We start from the raw sequence: 12500 nt of genomic DNA on the forward strand, positions 1-12500 counted from the left end.
GTGAAGGATATGCTCACGTCCATGGAGGGCGTGGAACAAGGTAATGTACAGTTAGGCGAAATGTACCCATTTTCCCATGTACTCTGACATTTTTTATAAAAGATATATTTTTAAAAATAAATCTGTTGAAATTATGAAATTCTGCACCATATTACCTGTTTCCTTAAGGCAATGTCAACATATATACGCATAATTTCTAAAGTGAATTGTGTATCTTTCCGAGTGTTGTCAAATCAGAAAAAAATCCCTCAGCCATTATTTATCTTATAATTAAATCGTGTTTAGCGATAGATAGTGATATGCAGTCTTATCACCTGGAATACTGATTTAGACCAAAATATATTAGCATGTTACTGATGCGTCATTGCATGCTGACATTTATCCGATGAAATTCATCACATGGTATGCCAGTATACCAAGATAAATCGAGAGAACAAGAGAAAACTCTTGAAAATGCTGAAGTAGGAATTAGCTGTTAAACTTATTTGGGTATCATGATTGTGAGACAAAGTATACAGATATATAGTATTGACCTAAACAGTCACAAAGTCACAGAATGTTCGTTAGTGATAGTTGCATTTTTGGTATCATGAACACAGTGGGTCTCATCAGCAAATATTAATTGATTATTGATTAGGCGATTCGTCAGCTGATGTGTTTCATTTTATTCTAATTCGAACTGCAAATGATGAAATTGATTAATTATTGTTTTTTTTTTTACTAACTATGATTGCGAATGGGGATTATGATACTGATTCTGATAATATGAACGATGGTGATCATAGTAATGACGATGACGTAGATAATAGTAGTAATAATTATAATAATAGTAATGATACTAGTAATAATAGTGATGATGATAATAGAATAATGATAATAATAGTAGTAGTAGTAATAGTAATGATGATCATGATCATGATGATGATGATAATAGTAATAATGATAACAAGATAATTCTAATGCTACTAGTAAAGATATAATAATAATAGCACTTTTACTATCCCTTGAGTCTAGTTTTGCCATTGGCGTAATTCTTTTCCTGTTGCTATATTGACAGAATTCAACAGCAGAGGTGACAGCTTGATTGAGTTGGAGAACCAGCTGCATCATTCAGCCGATATCCACATCCAGATGCAGGACAAGCTCAATCAGTATGAAGAGTACACGCTTAAAATTAAAAGGGTAAGGAGAGTGCAGATTTGTGCAAGTGCTTTGTTGTTGATATGGGTTTTCCCGTGTATTATTTTGTTATATGCACAAGTTTTGACATTTTTCCATCATAGAACTTTTCAGGTTCTCAAAATTATTTACAAAATATTCTGTTAGAAAACGCCGACACGCAGACACAAGCAAGCACCCACATATTGTATACATACGCACACGTGCGTGTGTATGTATATGCACGTGCGAGTGCATGTACGTACACGTACATGTGCATGTATATACACGTGCATGTATATTTATACACAAGATAGTTGAATAAATGGATTAAAAGAGATAAAAGGATAAAAAAAACTCAAGACCCCCACACCCTTTTCTCCCAGGACCTGGACAAGAGCGTCGCTGCGCAGAAGACGCTCCTGCAGCAGGTCCAAGACTTGGAAAATGAGGGCCGCGAGATCCACGACTTCATGGCGGAGGAGAAGAACGCGCTGGCCGAATGTCTACGCGAGGCTGAGGCGGAGGTGATTATCGCTTTGGTTGTTACAGTTTGGAAGATGCGTATCATGTGCAGGTTTTTTAGATGCTTTACTTTTGTAATTGTAGCTTTGCCTTGAAATTCAGAATTTAGGAGTCCAATTTTACTCTTATCACCTTAACAGTGAATAAAAGGCCTATAGGAAATGACAACTAAGCATCTTATTTCGCATTTCAGCTCATCACTTTGCGCGAAAACTGCAAGGAGTTAAACGCAAAACTCAAACAGAAGGATGAGGAGGCCCGGCAGATGGTCCGCCTGGCCGAGGAAAACAGGTGAGGGCGAGGGGTGTGTGGGTGGGGGTGGGGGTGGAATGATGAATGTGATTGTGTGTGTGTGTGAGTGTGTGTGGGGGGGGGGGGGTGAGAATATGTGAGAGATAGAGACACACAGGCAGACAGACAGACAGAGAGAGAGAGAGAGAGAGAGAGAGAGTGTGTGTGTGTGTGTGTGTGTGTGTGTGTGTGTGTGTGTGTGTGTGTGTGTGTGTGTGTGTGTGTGTCATAGAGAGTGAGAAGGAGAGAGAGGTATAAGGTAGTTTTTCAGACTTAACACTTTCATTTTCCAATATACAAGCCATCAATACCTGTATTTTTAGTATCAGCAATATGAAGCTTTTCCTTAAATCACCCATGACTAAATAATAATATTTAAATACATAGAAACAATATTTTTAAGGTGATTAGTGTGGAATTAAACACAATTTTCCTTCCAAGCAGAAAGAAACAGAGAAAGGTGTTACACTTGCATGATTATGCATGTCGTATCCTGCATAATCACTGCACTCTGTCTTTGGCATTGAGGGTTAGGCAAACAGATTTCAGTTGCAACTATTATGAATGGCCTCTTGCCAGATGTGGAATAGTTTTCAATTGTAATCAATTGAATGTCATGTTGGGCCTGATAAGTTATATATAGGATGATAATTTTCCTTGTTAACTCTCCTGTATATTAATGATTTAGGTAAGATATTCAGTTATAAGAAAAAATTACTCTTTAGTATCGTAGATATAAATGCAAGCCAGTGGATCAGTTGTGGTGGCATGAATCATTCATGTTATTGATTCCACAGCTGGACACTATCCATGGCTATGCAGTTGGGTGTGGACCATCTTCCTGTGAAGTTTGAAGGTGGAATCTGTGTAACTTACATTTGCCTACATTTTATACTTTTATTAAACATTAAGTTGTAGAAGTAATTATCAGAATCAATTGCGAATATCAGCATTTACACCGATATATGATCATGGCCCTTACCATCAAACAAAAGGAAAAGAAAGATGTTGTTGATAAGAAGGCTTCTCGAGTAATACAGTATCCTGTTTAATTAACTCATTGAATCTGGGTGCCCCACCACCTGTATGTGGCCCAAAATCTGGGCATTAGGCTTACTTGAATGATAGCTCTCCATGGTGTGTGGCTGGTAAGTCTGGCCCACACAAGCACTAGTGTGGAATGTCAAGCCACCTTACCTCCCCTTTACAATGTTGTTATTGCATTTTCTGCATAAGCATTCCCCCCATCCCCATTTTCTAAGGTCTATATGTCATTTGCTATGCAACATCAAGATGGTAATAGAATATTTTCCTAGCACATACTGCATATCATCCTTTTAGGTAGTCTACAAGCCTGTGTAATAATAATTAGTAAATATGCAATTTTTAGATATTTTCATATTCAGTGCCAGTGCTCTTCCAGCCATGGCTCATGGATGGTATATTCTGATTATGAGTTTCCTCCAAGAGCTTTGTGCATTCATGGTGAATCATTTTAGTTATCCTGGCCTTCATCCCAATTTTACATGATGGAACATTTTCTTCACCCAGGCCCTTGGCCCAGTTTTTCCATGATGCCATATTCCCATCACCTGACCCACAACCAAATTTATTCACAACATGTGAGTCATATCACCTGCATCCAATAGGTAAAAACAGGCATGTAAGTGCATCAAGAAATGCCAAATATAAGTGTGTCTTAAAGAAGATTATTACTTTTCAGGAATAAATTTATGGTTCTGCAATCAGAGATGAATTCCATGCAATCAAGAGCAAGGGACATGATGGTGTGTCAAGGAGCTGAAGTGTCTAGTGCTGCAGTTTCTCTAGCTAACCTTTCGATGCGTCTTCAGACTCTAATTGGCAAACTTGTGCAGGATTATTCTATCACAGACTCTGACATAGAGGTTAGTCATATACACATTAATTTCTTAATGAAGATTTCAAGATGCATTTTCTTTACTAAGCTCCTTAAGTGCATTGTAAAAAATTAAAAACCTTAAAAGATATTGTCATTCGCTGCAAACAAAAAGTATTGCTCTAGTATTGTGTTCATTCCACTAGTGAATTGGTGGTAGAATTCAGAAATGAAAATGGGATTTCAACTTTTTGCTGTCAACTAAATGTATTTTGGCAGTAGTTTTCTTTTGTGAAATTCTTTTGCACATAAATATCTCCACAAGTTCTTATCTACCAAGGAGCCGATTGGCATGCCTACTAGACCTCACCTGATTACCCCTTTCTTTTAGATTTCAAGTAAATTGTTTTTTCCCAATGCTATTAGTAATAATTATAAGATTTTTTTTCCAAATATCAAGAAAAAGAGGAAACAGGCGAGAGAAGTAGGACTACTAATTGATTCCATGGCAATTAAATACTTCTGGAGCCACCTTTGTGTAAAGGCAATTAAGAAACAAAAACCACAGTGGACATAAAATATATTTTTGCCATCCTGGCATCGTTAGGTTAGATTCTGTGTTAAAGAGAAGGAAAGAATAATAGTGATTTTAGAGGGTTTCACTTTTAGAAGATTTGAATTGAAACAACATCCTTTTGTTTTCATTTTGCAGAGATTAAAGTTAATTTTGAAATAAAGCCTGTATGTGTAATTAGTTAATGAAAAAGAAATGGTGGTAATTTTAAGGTAATTTTAAGTAGGCCCTCTGCAACATGCTTTACCCATACCTTTGTTTTAGTATTTTAATCTGAAGGTCTCATTGCTGGTTACTGACATATTTTTCTTTTTTCTTTTCTTAGGAAATTCAAGTGACTATACAATAAGTTATTGATTTTAAATTTACTTTGAATTTGACAGATGATTGTCACTCCAACTGAATCAGACAGCAGTGCCTCTTCAACCAATGGAACACCTGAGCGCAAATCTCCGTACAAGGTGTCTGCACGAACACCTTCCCCACGGAAGACTGCATCATTTATAACAGCTCTGCTTAATGCTATGCGGGGATCACCAAGATGCAAGATGAACCCAGTAGGTGCTACCAATGGGAATAAGCAGGTAGATTCATAGAAAGTTGCTTTTTAGACTTGTGCAAATATTCTTTGCACATGTAGATGCAAGTGTATATCAAACACACAACACTTCACACAACACCACACACACACATACATATACATATACATACATATACTTACATACATACATACATACATACATACATACATACATACATACATACATACATACATACATACATACATACATACATATACTTGCACATACAGATACACACACACACACATGGACATGAAAATATATAAATGAATGAACAAGTGAACATACAAAAATATAAAATCACATCCAAGTAAAACCTCTTCCTCCATGATCCAAACATCTACTAGTAGCTGCCCTTGTCGGGAGGACAGACCCAAAGGTTTTGATTTTTATTTTATTTATTTCTTTTTTTATTTTGATAATGTTAGCATTATCATTGTTACTTTTATTATTATTGTTATTTTGTTCTTTAGTGAAATTATGATCATTATGATTCTTTTTGTTTTGCTTATTGTTATTGCTGTTGTGGTTATTATTATTATTATTATTATTTGTATTTGTATTTGCCTTTTTTATTATTGTTATTACCATTATTATTCTTATTTATTTTGTCACTATTATTTATATCTTTATCTCTAAAACCTTTGTTTTTTTATTTATTCATTCATTCATTTACAAATAATATTTTCACTTTTTTGTTTGTTTGTTTGTTAAATGCAAAGGTTTACTCACACCTCTCTTTGAAACCCCAGGAGACTGAGGGCCGCAATTCTCCAGAGGGTTCAGAGAGCCACGATTTGGTGGAGCACGATGGCAGCAACAGCTCAGCCAGCAGCAACGTCTCCCTTGCAGACCAAGTGACTGATGTTGATGTCCTCCTCACGCGCTTCCTCAAGGTCTGCTGTGTCTTGAAGAATGATACGGACAATCGCCTCACTGAAATAGAGGAGGAGAAGTAAGTCTGGGGGTGCGATTTAGGTACTTGATGTGTAAGGTCATCTTTGATGCAAGATACTAATTATAGCTGTACGTAGATATTCGTATTCCTCTTTCTTGTGTTTTCCATTTAGTCTCTTCTTTAGATATCAAGGTTATTAAGTTTCATCTATTTCATTTAGTTGTTTATTTGTTTTTTGAAAGGTATATTTATTTGAATTTTGTGCCTTCTTTTAGTTTTTCCTTTGTTTCCTGAAGCTGATATTTTTAGTGAAATATAGTAACTTTTGACAACAGAAGGTGATATCAGAAGAGGATTTCCCTCGCATTGTTTGACACAATTGATTTCAAGGTTTTTCCATATAATTGTAGACAGAATATATACATACACCTCTGTTTTTTAAGGCATATGAATTAGGTGTTGTGTGAACTATATTGTAAATTTCCCTCATGAATATATCACTGTTAAAGTAATGCATTTATTTTACTTGTGTGTTTTAATCTATTCCAGTGAACGCCTGTGCAATCAGATTCGATCTCAACAGCAAGTTATCGATCAACAGCACTCAGACTATGAAAACCTCAACCGCTCAGAAGCTCGTGCTAAGCGTGAGCTGATGGTGGTTTCACGTGATTTGGAAGTTGCCAATCAGAAATTAAACGAGTTTTATAATGCTGATTATGAATCACAGGTTAAGGTAAGAGAATAAAATGTTTCCAGCTTTTATCATGACAAGGAATAGGAAAGTGATATGCTGCAAATGACAATAATTTAATCTTAAGAAGTCTCTGATGGGTTGGATGTTTGTAAATTTATATATAGTTACAAAGGATACAGGCTTAAGAGGGATTTTTTGCTCTCAGCCAACACTGTGGGCAAAAGTAAGTAGTAACTGCTCAATAGATCGTAGAACAATGAGGAGACTGATGGCCTTAAGTTGAGCATATAAATATATGTAGTAGACTACACTCCTGCTTTAAAGTGGCTTTAAACATAGTCAATAATTTGTCTACATAATGGTTTGTAAAACAGGAAAGGACAGAGTGATTAAGACATGATCAAATACTCTCTTTTATAGACTAGTGTACATCATCTTTCACTTTTATTTCTCTCACAAACTGATCCTAAGCATTGCACTGTGCAAACTAAGTATTAAATTTTTAGTATTAGGTAAAGTATTTCAGATGCACATTTAATATGTAGAGAACATTGAACATGCACTTAATGTTGGCTCTTTACAAAATATTGTGTTAAAATTCAGATTCACTAATTTCCTGCCATAGTGTGTGGGGATATATAGGTAATTCAGCAATTCGTCATTATATTGAGAATTCACAAGCTCTCTTTTTCAAACAAATAAGAATGATTTTTGCTGAATGGCATAAAGACAATTTTTTCCGCTAAACAGAAACTGGAATTGGAGGTTGAGCGCTTGGGCACAACTGTTCGGCATCTGGAAGCCCTGCACAATGAGAAGGAGAAACAGCTGGCCGAGTCATTAGCTTCTCTGTCATCTGCTCAGGGGCCAGCTCCACCCAACCATGTCTCGGAGGCAACCCACTTCCAGGAAGTTGCAACACTTAATGATAAGGTAATTGCTTTCTTTTGCCTGGTTGGTAGAATTACTGAGGTTTAGTGCATGAGTGAACTTGCAGTTTTTGGCACTTGATTATACTTGTTTTCTTCTTACACTACTATGTCATATTCATAGGTATGGTTCTATTTAATTTAATTTCCAAGGAATTAAACTATTCTGAAATGTTTAGAGGGGTCCAGGTCAAGGCTTGAAATAATATGATGTTTTCTAAGTGAATTAGAAGTAACACAACGGATACTGTTCATTTTAAGGTGGCATCACTACGTCAGAGTGTTATTGAACGAGACAGGCGCATTAGTGAGCTGAGCGAGAGGCACTCCCAAGACTTGGCAGCCTTACGAGAGGCTCAAGTAGAAGCCCAGCGAAGCAATAGGCGTTTCACTACCACAGTTGACCATGTATTGAGGGTAAGTGATTTCACAGATGTTAAGAAATGGTTTGCAAAATGCTTGTTCTCATTGTATTATGAAGTGATTCATAATCTTATTCTTGTTTAAGTACTGATTGTAAGATTTTTTTTTTTCTTTTTTTTCTGCTAAATTCTTGCCTATACTTGCATAGACCTAATTATGAGACGAGCATTCTTTTCTTTTCTTTTAATGATTTTGTTTTATATTGTCAGTTGTGATGCAGTTTGAGTAAAAACCAAGAGACAAATTACCAGTTGTGTCAGTAGTTAACATATGGTATTACACAGTCAGCCATATGATTGGGCAGTCAGCTCTTTTTTTTTTTCTTTTCTTTTCTTTTCTTTTTCAGCCAAAGATGTTAAACATTGAGATAATTATATAATAAGGTATCAATATGGTTATGTAAGCATTAAAAACAATCCCCAAAGAGCACACGCAAGGTAACAAACATTCTTTTCATTAATCACAACACAAACACAGCCACGCAACTCACAGTTGAAATCTGTGCCAAAGTCAGTACGAAAAGCCAGACCTTATAATCCCAAGGTACCCAGGTCAGTTCAGCCACACCCAGATTTTTAGCCTTAGTGCTTATATTAGTTTGCTTCCATGTTTACTGAGGATGGCCAAGTACAGTAGTCATTGAAGGGAACTCCTGTTGAATGTGCATGTGTAATTATGTAAGAAATTGTAAATACTTATAATTTTGGGGAATTTTGAAAATTAGAGGGTTACATTTTCATTGTCATTTTTAGAAAGGGAATAAAGATGTGGTATAAAGGGTTTATTCCACAGTATTTGAGCCTGTTATCAATATTAATTTTTTATTTAGATGTGATAAGAATATTATACATAGAGGAAAAATAGTTTATTGCTATTTGTTACCAATTTCAAAATGTTTTGTTCAACCACACATTGGTAAAATATTTGGCAATTTATATGTAAAGAATAATCAAAATTTTAATATGATCATCTTATGAAGACACTGTTATAAACTGTATACATAGCAACAGCCTTGAAAAATTAGGTATGTCTTTATGCTGTGATACATGGTTCATTTCAGTATTTTATATATTTACTGTCAGAAAATCAAATGAGAAGAAAACACTTCAATATTTTTCATTTTTGTAGTTGGAAATCAGAGAGGAAAGGTAATATTTGTACATGAGAACTCCTGTCCCTACATTTTTATGTTGCTAAATTAAAACTAATTACATAATTTTTTTAAAGGCACTTTCTCCAACACCTTAACTTATGATACGGCATAGGTTTCAAGCTATCCTGTGACATGATACTGTGATAGAATATTTAAGGATACATTTGAGTTTCCTAGTTTAAATCACTGAAAACAACAATAAGTAATTATAGTATACAATAGTCAAACTAATTAGGTTACGTATTTCTGTTTTTATTTTTGAAGATTCTTGATTTAGGGAATAAGTTTCGTGAAGTTATTAGGATATTACATGTACAATAACACATTTCATATATATGTATTTTCATAGACAGTTTCAGAACAACAAAACAAGAAATACAGTAATTGACTATTGATTTGATGGTAACCTAAATCTTTTAAGGAAAATAAGAGAGTTCAAGAAAGCTTCATTTTAAATTTTGACAAGGATGTTTAGTAAGTCTTTTTGTCTAAAGCAGGGGCATCAAACTCAAAACCCCTTGTGGGCCAATTTTCATTTCCGTTACTATCTTTGGGGCCAACAAGGAAGCATATCTGGCTATCCAGGATTTTGTTATTAAAATCTGATATTGTGCAACTGTAGATAAAGTTTATTTTACTTTTTTAAATTTAGATGTAAATTGCATTATTTTGCTTCATGCTGGTTCACAGGCTAATTGTTATTCTTGTCACCCTGTGAGCTATTTATGACCATCCCAAGGGCCATATTTGACTTGCAGGCCTAGAGTTTGACAACCCTGATATATAGAGTCATAAGCATATGTGTGTGGGTGTGGGTGTTTGTTGGTGGGTGTGTAGGTATGTGAGTGCATGCCCATGTCGATGGTGTGGTTGTGGATGATCGGATATGTGCATATGTTTGTCATGATGGATGGATGGCTGTATCTGCCTCTGTGTGTGTGTGTGGGTGTGTGGGTGTGTGTATGTGTGTATATGTGTATGTGTGTCGGTATGGGGTGGGTGCGGTTTTGTGTCATTGTGTGTACTTAACATAATTCAAGTATTATAAAACACATGTAAATATTGGTTTATGTGCATTTGTGTACATGGATAGGATACAGTGGTTTTCTTGCTATGTTTCTAGGAAATTATTTATTTCACAAATTAGATAACATTGTTACTCATCCCTTTGCTCTAATCGTAAGAGTCTCATTGGTTTACAATAATTCGTGCTAAATGTAGCTTTGTCTTGTATGAAGAAGGATATCTGCATGTCTTTTAAAAATATGTATAGACAGTTAGATAGAGGTAGATATATTGAATACATACATACATATGCATATGCATGTTTTAGACACGTGTGTATATATATATATATGCGTGTGTGTGAGTGCCTGCGTAAGTGTCTGCGTGAGTGTGTGTGTTTGTGTGTGTGTGTGTGTTTGTTTGTTTGTTTGTGTGTGTATATATATGTAGATATATAAGTATGTATATATATCTATCTATCTATATCTATATCTATATATATATATATATATATATATATATATATATATATATATATATATATATATATATATATATATATGTATTTATGTATTTCATATATAATGTATATATGTATGTATGTATAGATGTATACATATAAATACACAAATGCACATGCCAAACTATAGTGTATGGTATTGCAGTGGTTACTGATATGCAGAATCAAAAATATTTTAGAAAAGAAATATTTTTCACAAATGATCAAGAAAAAACTAAGACTGAGTTTATCTTTTCCCAACAGACTTTGGAAAACATCCCAGATATTGTGTCCAGCAACACAACACTTAAGCAGCTCTTTGCAACACTTGCCGCAGCTGAGAAGTCAAGCCAGAAGCAGCAGAATGGCAATGCCAACACTCAGAATGGCTTTGGCAATACCGTCAATAATAAGGACTTGAATGCCAATCCACAGTCTATCATGAATGCCGGATTCAACAACCAAAAAATTGTTCCGACTATTAAAGCTGAAACACATCTTTAATATGTATTTATGATTACTGACCCTACTGATGAACAGTAGGCTTTCTTTTACAAATATATGATATATGTGTGTATATATATATATATATATATATATATATATATATATATATATATATATATATATATATATATATATATATATATATATATATATATATATATATATATATATTTATCACCAGTGAATAGCACTACCAAAGCTTTATTGATTTTTTCATCTTGAAGAGGGACATGTATTTAGATTTATTTATGAATAGCTCTGTAGATTTCATGGTGATGATGATGGGAATGATTAGCAGTATGTTTCAATTGATCACATAATGGCAGTTATTGCAATGCAATTATATTATGTGTACTACCAGCATGATATCAAAATGTCACCTTTATATTTTGACTTTGTAAATATTTGCTCTCATAGAAAAAAAACATATAATGACACTTACAGTGTACTCAAGATATTAAGATCAAAATGGATCTTCAATACAAAAAGACTTGTGTTCAGATGTGATAATCCCAGTACACATATACATGTTGCTCTTGATGAAGCACCAAAGCTTTTGCATACAATTGTGAATTTGGAATGTCAAATACAGTGGTTTATTGTTACTTAAACCAAGCAGATGGTTGTATTTGATTCATATTATCCTTGCTAGATGTGATTTTTGTCATACTGTGTCATGTATACAGGAAGACGTTACTGTGTCCTATGGTAATATAACACCAAGAAATCTTTGAGTATACAGGATAGGTATAAGCATGCATGAAAAACTTGTATATTTCTCATTTCCCTTTCTTTTTAAAGGGATTATCTGAACAAGCTTTGATCACTATTAATTATATAATAGGAAGGAAGTTTTAAGAAATATAGATATAGTCTGAAAGGGAGAAACTGATGCTGGACATCACCTTTATAACAAAGATATAAGACGTTAGCAAAAGGTTGATGTCTGGTTTCACAGCTTCATCTATTTAGGTAATACTGGAAAGCACCCACAAGATTTATTAGAGTGAAGTTGAAGAGTTCACATATTTTGTGCTGTTCTTGCTATCCAGTATCTATTATCAGTGAGAGGTGATTGTAAAAGAAGCACAATTCTCAACCAAAGCATGTAGTATCTCCTTATACAAAGCTGAACCGGTTGGACTTAAAGCAGTTGCTTCAGTAGTGCACTTATTAGTCTGTGATGGAAAAATATGGTCTTATTTTCACTGAGCAATTGTTTTTCACTGTTCCAGATTTCAGATTGGGTGAAATATGGATAAGAAAAGTATTATTACCCAAGGAGATTGTTTTGTTAATAATTCTTCTTTTCCTGTATCTCCAGAAATATTTTATTTTTAGAATTTGACTTCCAGTGTTTCTTTGCAACAGTCAAAGTGTCTTTTGATCTGTTTTCATATTT

The 12500-nt window shown here is 34.4% G+C and overlaps 1 protein-coding gene across 8 annotated transcripts in view; it reads left to right on the forward strand.

Annotated features, from left to right (window-relative positions):
- Positions 1-12500, forward strand: part of corn (microtubule-binding protein cornetto) — a 223939-nt gene that overhangs the window by 211252 nt on the left and 187 nt on the right. For 7 of the 8 annotated variants that reach the window (XM_070143657.1, XM_070143660.1, XM_070143658.1 and 4 more), the window contains 11 exons: positions 1-40; positions 1058-1182; positions 1545-1685; positions 1877-1974; positions 3698-3881; positions 4790-4990; positions 5740-5942; positions 6435-6621; positions 7333-7515; positions 7773-7928; positions 10856-12500. The exon at positions 1-40 is cut by the window's left edge and continues 222 nt beyond it; the exon at positions 10856-12500 is cut by the window's right edge and continues 187 nt beyond it. In XM_070143657.1, coding sequence (XP_069999758.1) covers positions 1-40; positions 1058-1182; positions 1545-1685; positions 1877-1974; positions 3698-3881; positions 4790-4990; positions 5740-5942; positions 6435-6621; positions 7333-7515; positions 7773-7928; positions 10856-11095 — 1758 coding nt within the window. In that variant the 3' untranslated portion in view covers positions 11096-12500. The remainder of the gene's footprint in view (positions 41-1057; positions 1183-1544; positions 1686-1876; positions 1975-3697; positions 3882-4789; positions 4991-5739; positions 5943-6434; positions 6622-7332; positions 7516-7772; positions 7929-10855) is intronic. The other variant, XM_070143662.1, reaches the window with a different exon arrangement.

This window comes from Penaeus vannamei, chromosome 31 (genome assembly GCF_042767895.1).
Source record: "Penaeus vannamei isolate JL-2024 chromosome 31, ASM4276789v1, whole genome shotgun sequence".
Classification (NCBI taxonomy): domain Eukaryota; kingdom Metazoa; phylum Arthropoda; class Malacostraca; order Decapoda; family Penaeidae; genus Penaeus; species Penaeus vannamei.